General features: G+C 33.0%; 2 protein-coding genes across 4 annotated transcripts in view; one reads left to right on the forward strand and one right to left on the reverse strand.

Moving 5' to 3' along the window:
* LOC126779932 (zinc finger protein 62-like) overlaps positions 1-12342 on the reverse strand; it is a 57381-nt gene that overhangs the window by 36216 nt on the left and 8823 nt on the right. The window contains exons 11-13 of one of the 2 annotated variants that reach the window (XR_007670419.1): positions 11516-11627; positions 10657-10764; positions 9451-9784 (exon numbers count right to left, since the gene is read on the reverse strand). Coding sequence is in view for 1 of the 2 variants with exons in the window: in XM_050504138.1 (XP_050360095.1) it covers positions 9605-9784; positions 10657-10764; positions 11516-11627 (400 nt within the window). In the remaining variant the exon portion in view is untranslated. Of the gene's footprint in view, positions 1-6933; positions 9785-10656; positions 10765-11515; positions 11628-12342 lie in introns of those variants that run through there. The other variant, XM_050504138.1, reaches the window with a different exon arrangement.
* On the forward strand, positions 299-5329 carry LOC126780082 (sorting nexin-16). 2 transcript variants are annotated; one of them, XM_050504345.1, is made up of 2 exons: positions 299-538; positions 2358-5329. In XM_050504345.1, exon 2 carries the CDS (start codon positions 2372-2374, stop codon positions 3224-3226), a length of 855 nt encoding a protein of 284 aa, XP_050360302.1. In that variant the 5' UTR covers positions 299-538; positions 2358-2371; the 3' UTR covers positions 3227-5329. The 2 variants fall into 2 exon arrangements, with proteins under 2 accessions (XP_050360302.1, XP_050360303.1); XM_050504346.1 differs by having other exon boundaries at positions 305-542; positions 2364-5329.

Consider the following 12342-nt stretch of genomic DNA (forward strand, 5'->3'; position numbering starts at 1 on the left):
AGTATGAAATGAAATCACGAACCTTTGTCGAATACTGATAATAAACTATATTGGGCATGGCATAATAATAAATTGTAAAAGAAACATACATTTATGTAATCGAATCTGGTAATATGCACAAATTTAATATATTATTCGATGTAAACTAATATAGAGGCGGTAGAGGCGTGGCCTGTACCTTAAATGTTAGTTTCTTCCGTGTAATAAATTTTAACATTACAATATTGATATCGATTTTCGTGATACCAGATACACAAAAGGAAATAATATATTATTTAATCTGTAGTTCTGTGTTGTCATTTCGTGGTGCTGTTTGATTTTATCATCGTTATTAATTATCTCAATATTGTTTACAATAAACTATAACAAATATACTTAAAATATCGTATTTATATCAGTAAAGGTGCTAAATTATTGAAATGTTATTGCTTATATACAAAGAATATAAATATGTGATACGTTATTGTGTGTTACGCGAAGAAAGAAGTTGGCTTAAATAAATCTATTCAAATTGTCTTAATTTGGGAGTCTACAATAAGTAAGTGTCTTGTCCTATAATATACTGTGAAGGTTATTACTCATTGCTCATATAAATCCATTGTACAATATGTAACAATTAAAACAAATGAAACAAAAATTCTTATTGAATTTGGAATTGATAAAAATTAAATATAATCTGTTTTTTTTTTTAAGAAAGGAAATTTTTAAAAAGATTTTTTGTTTTTCCAAATATGACTTTAAATAAAATTGACAGGCTTAAGAAGCAAGATTAATGGGAGGAGTTGGACCCATCCTATGAAGCTATGTAATATCTCATGATGTAATCAAATTCAATTATACATAGATAATCCTACATCCCAGGGTACAATTTAATATAACCTGACAACACTTAAGCTAGATGTATCTATACTATTCTATGAATACAATTATATATTATATGATTGTCTCATTGGTCTTTGTTCGTTGGTCAGTGGCTTGATGTAAGGCCTCAGGCCTGGAGCTCCTGGGTTCTTTTCCCAGGTCGGGCCAATAAATTATTCGGTTTTTCTGTCAGAAAATTCTTACTAGCAGCCCGGATTCTGAAAGTTAGACGTGTGTACACTCCCATGCCTCGGAAAGCATGTAAAGCCGTAGGTCCTGCGCCTGAACTCTTTCCGGTTGTGTCGGATTGCCGTCCCATCGGATTATGAGAGTTAGGGAAAAGAGAGTGTACCTGTGTTTGCACACACACTTGTCCACTATAATATCTCCCGCGTAGTTGGCTAATCTTTGTTGAGATTGGACGCCATGGCCGAAAACGGTCTGGAGGACATTATTATTATTATAATATATTAGAAAGACTTGTGCTCCAGAAAAATATTATAAGCACAAAAAAAAACCTGTTATTGAAATTCATACAGCAATTTCAATTATGTAAAAAAAATAAAAATTTAAATAATACTGAAATCAAATAGTTCATCGATGAGAGGATTCCCACCATAGCAGTTTTGCTTCACATCAAATTAGAATTATACAATCCTGTTTCATACATATGATCATTTTGGTTTGACATAATATAGTGGTGAATAAGTGTGCGTGCACCCACTCTAGTGAATTCTATTATCTCTTAATATAATGAGATGGCAAATCTAACATGACCTGGACTTTTTTTGGCCTGACCAAGGCCAAATATTTGCAAACTTCGGCTAAGCATTGAGATAAAACATTTATTTAATCTCTATATTCTCATTATTTTAATTTATTTATTTTATCTTGGGAAGACAAACAGTTATGACATATACAAAAATATTTATCACATTAAAAAAAAACATATACCACTCAAGTCTTCACAAAGAATTAAATCAAAAATACATAGCAAAATAATAACAAATAAAAATAAAAATTTAAGATTATTTAATTTATTTAATATTAAAATTTATGAGGTATGACCACATTAATAAATAATTTTGTAAAAAATAACAAATATACAAATTCTATTCAAGGTGACAATTTATTTTACATTTTATTTCCTTCAATGGCATAAAAAATAAATCAAGATCATTGAATTTATTATTATGCTTTATGCATGATCTGTAAAATATATAATACAAGTAAAGTTTCCAGATAAAGTAACCATTACTTGAACATGCCTTAGGGTTGTTGCATGAAATGATATAGTCTTGTAACTATTCTCAATAAACAGGCTTCTTCTTATTCGTAGCAAGAGCGCTACGACTCTTGCGGTTGTTATTGTGTAAACAGACTATCTTAAAAATATATTTTTAATTCAGACGAAACATAGTTTCTCCCAAACTCTCCTCTATGTTGATAGTGTAAATTAGTCTGTAGTTAGTAAATTATATATTTTATATTTACAGACGCAGTACAAAACATGGCAACAGTACAAAAAATTGAATCAAAATTAATAACTTTAAAGGATACCCGTCCGAGAGATAGTATGAACAATGAAATATCGTCAACGTCCAGTGAAGATGGATCAAATCCAGACGCTATCACAAAATTCAATAATTTCTACAAGTCGAGATACACAGAATCAACTCAATCTGATAATGAAATACTAGAATCACCAAGATCTGTGGTACAAGCAAGAAATCATTATAAGTCAATGGGTAATATAACGGATGCCTATAGAGAAAATCATACCGTACAAAGTAGTATAAGCAACGTAGACCTAAGTCTCCATAGGAGTGAAATTAAAAAGTTTGAGTCACTTCGTATACCAATTGTTGGTTATGAAGTGATGGAAGAACGAGCGAGGTTCACGATATACAAGTTGAAAGTTGAAGATGACAAACGTGATCAATCCTGGCTTGTATTTAGAAGGTATACTGATTTTGTCAGGTTATACAATCGTATAAAAAGCGAACAGCCCAACTTACTCTTACCGTTGCCTGGCAAACGTTGGTTTAGGGATAATTTTCAACCAGCGTTCCTCGAAGAAAGGGTTAGAGGTTTGCAGACATTTGTAAACGCGATTTTACATAAGCTTCCAAATCATTCGGTTGTCAGAGAATTTTTTTGCTTGGATGAACCGCCCCAAGTGTTCAGTTATCAACCGGAAGTGCAAGCCGTTTACGGTGCTTTGGAAGACTCGATAACTACCCTTAAAGTACAATTGAAACAAAAGGATGCAACGATAATGCATTTGCAAAAACGTGTCGCGCTTTTGGAAGATCAGATCAAAAACTGCCCTACTTGTAGTACAAATAAATCTGCTAATATGTAATATTTTTGGTATATTTAAAACAGGCAGCTGTAATTCAGAATTGCTCGGTAAGTTGTTTAAAAATAATGACAATAATTACCTTGGGTTTAATTGTGGTTCTTTAATCTAAAGTTATCATAAGTTATTTATTGTGAAGGCAGATATACTTGATTGATTCATGATAAAAGCTCGAGTGGAATAGTCAGGTCGGTCAAACCAACCTAAAAAGCTGATGCCCCTTTAATACTATTTTTATTATAATATCATTTAATATTCTAACAAAAAAATTAAATAAGTAGTAGTAAGGATGGCTAAAATATCAACCTCGTGGGTTGGGCATAATTGGCATTGGCATAATTTACAGTCTTTGGAATATTGTATGGAATGGTGAATTGCAATTAAACCTATTATTAAGTAATGCTTAGTATGTAGACTTAGTGAATTTAAGAGATATATTTTTAATATTTAACTAAAACAGATAGAATGTGGGGAACATTATTGATATATTTTCAAAAAATTTAACATCAATATTAGTTGTAATGTAAGCGATATGGCTTACTAAGAGGTGAATTGTTTCAATAAAAAAGAATTGTCGTTCAAAACATCCTGGAAAAACTTTTTTCTCATGAAGGACTATTACAAAAGGGACCAAATCTATTGATATATCCAGATACTAGCAGTCAGGCAAGGGAGGTCAACACCCTCCCTTTTCCAACTTCACTATTATTAAATCTCAGTTTTCAATTTATTAAGTTTACCTAAGCAAAAGTTGGATAATATTTTCTATAGAACTTTCTAGAGATTGTAGATTTTTTAGACAGAAGATTTGATTCTTATAAGCAAACGAAACCACGGACCAAATGATTAATTAATACCGATAAAAATTACTGAGTTAGTTTCTTTTTATAATGTATTCATAATCCTGGCAAGACTACACTCAAGCCCATCCGTCATTCCCACCAAAAGGCAAAGATTTATTTATGATCTTTCAAGAATGAACCTTTTTTTTAATCTCTTTAAATTTACTGCCTCTGTACGCGATGTACAAATTAATGAGTGATATTAAATTATATATAATAATGTATCATTTAATGATAATTATTGTCAATTAATGTTAATATAATATGTAATTTCAATAAAATTATTCTTTATATAATATTATATTTAGTACATACATTTAAGTAAATAAATGGCTGGAATACACTATTTAATTAAAAATGAAATAAAATTATATTTTATTTTAAGGACTGAACAATTTTGTAACAGGTTGTAAAATGTCAGATTAAAGTTATTTCATCTGTGAAAATTTAGTTATCGGGATGCTGGAAAACATTTTATAAGCGACGGAAATGTGTTAAAGGAAGTAGGGAATAACATTATTATATAACTCCATGAACACATAGATGGCGTTAGTTATTTATACACACTTATTACATTCTTCTACATTATATTCGAATGACAGGAGTATAGATAAATAAACCAAGCATTATATATCAACTTTGACATCATTCAATTTTTTTTTCATAGTTCATATAGCCAATGACATGTCATGCCAAGGCAAGATCAAAGTGTTTATTTGTCTTTTATCCTGTTATTAGAATAAGCTCTATATCAGTTTCATTCCCGAATTGGGAAACATTATTAGAATGTTTTAATTTGTCCAAGCAACACTTGTATTAAACATTTTAAAGTCAATGTTACACAACATAGGCACATCTTTTTTTCTTTTGTTATCTGTTAATGTGCATGGTACAAAAAAAGTTACGTTGTTTCATGATATAAAAATATGATATTATTTTATTCATAGGTGCTAATTAAATATAGTTTTAATTGTAGAAGCATTTAATTTTAGTTATAGATATTATATAGAAAGCATTTTTATTTTATTATATTTTTTATGTTAATTTAATGTATATTATTTAGAAAAAAAAAAGTTTTTGAAATGTCAAACGTCAGTATGTTCGCGCCAAAATTTTCGTAACCGTATATTTTTGTAACATTTAAATATAATATTATGTACATTTTCATTCAATATACAATTATAATATTAATTATACTGCAGGTTTATTTTAATACGAACAATTTCAATTCAATCAAAAGGATTTTTTTTATTTAATTTATTGTTAAGGGTACAATATTTCCGATATTTTTGATTGTTATAATAATGATTCAATTGTCTCTATATAATTTCTTTCTCATTTCAAGCAATTTAATTTTTATGTGAAACCTAACAAATGTTTTTTTTTTTAAGTTGTATAAAAACAGTTCTCATGAGAAATAAAATTTATGAAAGTGCATTATTACTGTAATTCTCTTGTAAAATTTCTACCGTATTATATTGTAACCAAACGGTGCCTTGATTTAAATTATTGATATGGTATAATAAAATATACTTTTACAAATTCAATACAAATAATTGTTTTATTTACGTATTTACAAGCTATTATTTAATTAAACTTTTTGTTTGAATTAAATCTTTCAGATGCAAATTGGTATGACACTTTTTTGTTAATATTGAAAATATCATCATGATTTTTTTTTAATGAATGTTGGCTATGTAGTAAACAAGATATATGTATATATATATATTTCTTTAACGAGCTTTAAGATCTCTACAAGAATATCTAAATAGCAACGTCAATTTTGATAACATTTAAGGTTAGAAGTCTCTCATAATCAAGTGCGAAACGAGATTATCGTAGTTTTACTGAAAATTTCTCGACGAAAAAAATTTTTTTTTTTTTTCACTGTCAAATCAAGGCCTACAGTGAACAGCCTAATGATAAAGCAAGGTAAGAAAGATATTTGACCTTTAGAAGTGGTGAACATTTTCGTTTCGTTAGGTAGAGGTGCACTAAGGATTTTAACATGGCCGCTACATCATGACAAGCTTCCGTAACAGCCAGTGAATGTCCCATTGCTGCTCCAATGCGGGATGGTGGAATATACACGTGGCAGAATTTCAATCAGACACATGCAGGTTTCCTCACGATGTTTTCATTCACCGTAAAGCATGTAACAGTACAGTAAAGTAACAGTAACAGCCTATTAATGTCCCACTGCTGGGCTAAGGCCTCCTCTCCCTTTTGAGGAGAAGGTTTGGAGCTTATTCCACCACGCTGCTCCAATGCGGGTTGGTAGAATACACATGTGGCATAATTTCAATGAAATTAGACACATGGAGGTTTCCTCACGATGTTTTCCTTCACCGTCAAGCACGAGATGAATTTTAATCACAAATTAAGCACATGAAAATTCACTGGTGCTTGCCCGGGTTTGAACCCACGATTATCGGTTAAGATTCACGCGTTCTTACCACTCGGCCATCTCGGCTCATGATCATGACAAGCTTGATCTTCATTAAATCGAGCCATCCAGTATCATTATATTTAGCACATCACGATAAATAATAGTTATCTGTTTAAAAAACAACACTTCAAATTAAAATTGAGCTGACGAAAAATACATCCCCTATTTTTTCAACCTTAGTAGTGGTATTTTTTCTTCATCGGAAATTGTATGTTTGGAATCAATTGGCGCTTAAAACGCACTATTTTTTCAGATTTATTATTACTAAACGAAGATTTAAGAACAAACAACAAATTCAAATTATAAAAAAAAACAACAAATCGTATAAAAACTTATTTATTACTTAAAATATATTAACATTATTTTTATAATACATTTTCAATTTTTATACATTATTTTTACAGAAAAAATCTTGCCAGTAACAATAACAATTTATTCTATATATAAAACAGTAGCGATGTACAGACAGACATTTTAGTAGACAATTACGGTGATGAGTTTGAAATTAAGCTAATTTAAATAAATATACCGACCATGAAATATGCATGACCTATTTTGAGCGTTAACCGTAATTAATTTTGAGAAGAATAGGTCTTTAAACTGAACCAAGGGTACAACAAAATGGTCACACCCATACATAAATTCTTCTGCTTTATCACTGGTGGCAGGGCTTTGTGCAAGCTCGTCTGGGGAGATACCACCCACTCATCAGATATTCTACCGCAGAACAGCAGTACTTGGTATTGTTGTGTTCTGGTTTGAAGGGTGAGAACCAGTGTAATTACAGGCACAAAGAAAAAATATCTTAGTTTCCACGGTGCATGAGATCGACTTCATTTTATCCAATAAGCGCTAAATATTCAGGGATGTCTCCGTGATCAACAGGATAAACACCGGAAGTGATCACCGCCTGGTAAGAGGCACCCTGAATCATCATCATCATCATCAACAGCCAATCATTGTCCACTGTTGAACATAGGCCTCTCCCAAGGTGCGCCAAAGCTCCCTGTCCTCCGTCTTCCGCATCCAGTTGGTGCCCGCCACCTTCTTAAGGTCGTCGGTCCACCTGGCTGGAGGGCGCCCTACGCTGCGCTTGCCGATTCGCGTTCTCCACTCTAGGACTCGTCTGCTCCAACGGCCATCGGTCCTACGACATACGTGACCAGCCCACTGCCACTTCAGCCTGCTAATTTTGCAAGCTATGTCGGTGACTCCGGTTCCTTTCCGGATAATCTCATTTCTGATCTTATCCTTCAAAGATACTTACTAAATGTAATGGAGCGAGCATAGCTCGCTCCATTACATTTCATGAATATTAAAACTAAATTAAACGATCTCGGTTAATGAAGTCGATTCTTAGACCAACTCTGCCCAAGGTCGAAGCTGGTTGCGAAAGCTTCCAGCTGGAACTACAGAACTGATTTGCCATGTTGGAAACCAAGCAGGACATTGACGACGCCACCAACATTTTTTTACACACGATTTTTTTTTTATATATATTCGCCGGGAGGGCAAATGACTCTACTCCACCTGATGGTAAGTGGTAGAAGAGTCCAAACGCGATGCAATTGGTACAAGATCAATTGCATCGCGGGGTAAGACAGGGAGATGTAATCTCACCGGAACTTTTTACCAATGCATTGGAGGACGTCCTCAAGACGTACGATTGGAACGGACGCGGCATTAATATAAATGGCCAACATATTACACACCTGCAATTTACCAACGACATTGTCATCATCGGTGATTCTGCAGGATTTGGAAGAGATGCTAAACAGCCTGAGCGATTCTTCAAGACAAGTAGGTCTCGGGATGAACATTGAAAAGACCAAAATTATGGCAAACGAACATGTATCCCCGAGATCAGTGGTCAAAAATGGCTCTCTACCTGGGCCAAACTATACAAGTTGCCCGGCACAAGACCAGGGTATTTAATCAGTACGTCCTACCTGTAAGAACTTACGGTGTCTAAACGTGGACACTCACCGTTATGAATGAATGCGGACTGCCCAAGATCGGGATGATTGGAGTTCTAAAAAAGAAAAGTGCCCAAGAGTACCGTCACTAAGCCAGCTTCTAGGAATATTAAACAGCATTCTAGATGAACTTCACTAACAACTTAGAAAACAAATGAAAATAGATATGGAATGGAAGTGGAGGGGTATGGAGTCAGTGAAGCTGTTCCTGGGAAGTAACATCGTTTTACACTTCGAGAATGTTTCCTTGGAAAGAATGAATTCAATTTTTACACTCAATCATATTTTTATATTATTTAAATCATACCTTTCACTTGTACTCAAAAAAATATTGTACAAGTTTCACAAAAAAATATTGTCAAAATTGTCAGCTAACTAATTTATTTTGTTTATATTTGTATTTTATTATTTTACTATTATTGTTAATTCTTGTCATTTTTAACCTTGATTTACTAACAATTAATTATTTATAAGTTTGTCATCTCCAACTTTATCTTTGCAAGTGGTATTCACCTTAATAGGTAATGCATTTAGTTTTAAGTTGTATTAAAATTGTATACCTTTGTACGTGTTGATGTATTTACCACTGGTGAATCTTAAATAAATAAAATAAAATAAAAATATAAAAAAATACTCACTAAATATTATAATGTTATTTGTTAACGTAATGTTTACTCTTGTAATTAAAAAAAAAAAACCCGACTACCAGTTACCACCTCCTATACATCCCATAAAATAAGTCCCAACCGATATACAGACGATTTCAATGGCAGAAATCATGGCAAAGACAAATAAACAATCGTGACCTCGAATTGAGATGACGTCACTGGTCGAGATCTTGATAATCTGTGGTGTTTGTCAGTTAAGTTGTTATCGGAACTTTAGAAGTAAAATTAAAATACATACAAGTAATTAAGTGTAATAGTGTTGTATTATAAATAAATATATATTAATCGAGACCTGTTTGTAGGGCATATAACAGAATTATTAGCAAATCGCATGGAATATGTAAATGTAAGGTTTGTTTATCTCCCATCCATTTACTCCTCATACCAGAGCTTTGAAATTTGATTATCACACGCAAAGAGATTTTTATCAAAAAAAAAAAAATAGCCTATACATCACTTTTATTGTCCATAAATTCGACGACTCGTTTAGCTGGAAACACTTTGTGAACGCGTTTTCTGTGCGTATATAGAGAGGCTTTCTGCTTGAACGTTTGCTGGCAAATGTCGCAGGAGAGAGGGCGCTCGCCGGAGTGGATGACCTCGTGTTGCGTCAGAGCTTTTCTATCCTGAAACAATGTATATATATATAATTATAAAAAAAAAACAATCTCGATTTAAAACCGCCGTTTTGTTCAATTGGATTATTCGGATTTTTAAGAGTAATTGAGATAACAACTTTATAATTCGAGGTTTTTATAAAAATATTTCACTTTTTTATATATTTTAGTTATATATAGAATTAAAAAAATAATTATTGTGTTACATACAAAGCACTTAATCTATATTATATAGGAACCAAAAACAAGTAAGCTTTAGTGACAGTACAAATAGCTTAACCTTAATGAATAGTGTGTGTGTGTGTATCTACGTACGTATGTATGTTTTTTTTTATAGAATAGGAAGGCGGACGAGCATATGGGCCACCTAAGAGTAAGTGGTCACCAACGCCCATAGACATTGCAATGCGCCACCAACCTTGAGAACTAAGATGTTATGTCCCTTATATCTGTAATTACACTGGCTCACTCACCCTTCAAACCGGAACACAACAATACCAAGTACTGCTGTTTTGCGGTAGAATATCTGATGAGTGGGTGGTACCTACCCAGACGAGCTTGCACAAAGCTCTACCACCAGTAAGTATAAGTATGTATGAATATGTGTGTTTGTGTCTTTTCTTTGAGCCGAGATAGAAGTGGTTAAAACCCGTGAGTCTCAATCGATGATCACGCGTTCAAACCCAGACACCACCGAGTTTTATTGTGATTAATTTGAGTTTGAACATCGAGCAATCGAGCATCGAGCAATAATCGCAGCAACTCACTTCAAGATTCATCCGTGAAATATTGACAACCAAAACAGAACCTCATGGTGCCGCTAGACCAACGAGGCAGTTAAATATAGTCCATCTGACCATCAATAAATAGATAACACTCACCGTGAAACCTTTCCCGCACTGCTGGCAGACGTGGTTCCTCGGCTTCACCTTCTTCTCGCCGTGGACCCTCATCATGTGCCTTTCGACGTTCTTGTGAGACGCTATAGGCTGTAACGAGTTATCATTTTCATCAGTTTATCTGTTAAGCATGAAGCTCTATTATGACGTCATATCCCCCCCCCCCCATAAAAGCCCGGATAGCCCAGTGATAAGAACGCGTGTATCTTAACCGATGATTTGTGATTATAATTCATCTCGTGATTGACGGTGAAGGAAAACATCGTGAGGAAACCTGCATATGTCTAATTTCACTGAAATTCTGCCATGTGTATTCCACCAAACCGCATTGGAGCAGCGTGGTGGACCTTCTTCTCCAAAAAGGGAGAGGAGGACTTAGCCCAGCATTGGGACATTTACAGGCAGTTACTGTACCCCCCCCCCCCATTACTCTCTACTACCTCGTAGACTATTCTTCTCAATGTTAGTTACGATAAATGGTATAAAACTCGTACAACATTATATTTGAAATTAAATTAATTTATATGTTTAATTTCAAACTCATCACCATCACATTTGTCTACTAAAATGTCTGTCTGTACATCACTACTGTTATATATATATATATATATATAGTTTATATATATATATATAAACTAATTTAGTTACTGGCAACTTTTGATATGTAAAAATAATATATAAAAATTGAAAAATCAAAAAAAATGTTAATATATTTTAAGTGATAAATAATTTTTTATACAATTTATTTGTGTAATTTGAATTTTTTATTTTTTTTAAAGTATCCATTTAGTTAAATTTCATTTTTACTATATATATAATACAGTGTACACTATGGACTCACTTTATCACACACCGGACATTTATGTGAAGTCTTGCCCAAATGTTGATAGTTGAAGTGATCTTGCATCGCTTGCTTCGTTGGATATCCTTTATTGCACATCGGACACGGAAATCTGAAACCGAAATATAAAAAAAAAAAATTATCATACTGGCTTGGCAAAATATGCCCTAGATTGATAGATGAACCCAGGGCCGATCCTGACCTTAAATTTATTTATTTATACGCAAGTTTTGTTTACAATTCCTATACAAGCCTTGAATTCAAAACAAGCGTTCACTGTGTTTTGTCTTATTATACAAAAAAAAAAAAAAAAACACCAAATTTTTATGATAACACCAATGAAAGCTGTGTATTGTATTAAAATAACCTATTTAATTTTATGTAGGCATGTGTGTGTATGTGTGTGTTAGTGTATATATGTACATAAAGAAAAAAAAAATAGATTGCAATTGATGGTAGGACTTTGTGCTCACTCGACTTTTTTTTTTGTTTTTTATAGAATAGGAAGGCGGACGAGCATATGGGCCACCTGATGGTAAGTGGTCACCAATGCCCATAAACATTGGCATTGTAAGAAATGTTAACTTACATCACCAATGAGCTACCAACCTTGGGAACTAAGATGTTATGCCCCTTGTGCCTGTAATTACACTGGCTCACTCACCCTTCAAACCGGAACGCAACAATACCAAGTACTGCTGTTTTGCGGTAGAATATCTGATGATTGGGTGGTACCTACCCAGATTAGCTTGCACAAAACTCTACCACCAGTAACCATTCTCTCATTGCATATATTAACCACCAAACAGCAATATTTAATATTGATA

This window comes from Nymphalis io, chromosome 30 (assembly GCF_905147045.1).
Source record: "Nymphalis io chromosome 30, ilAglIoxx1.1, whole genome shotgun sequence".
NCBI classification, from domain to species: Eukaryota; Metazoa; Arthropoda; class Insecta; order Lepidoptera; family Nymphalidae; genus Nymphalis; species Nymphalis io.

Coding starts and splice junctions, on each gene's coding strand:
- LOC126780082 (XM_050504345.1), top strand. CDS start 2,372: ATGGCAACAGTACAAAAAATTGAATCAAAATTAATAACTTTAAAGGAT.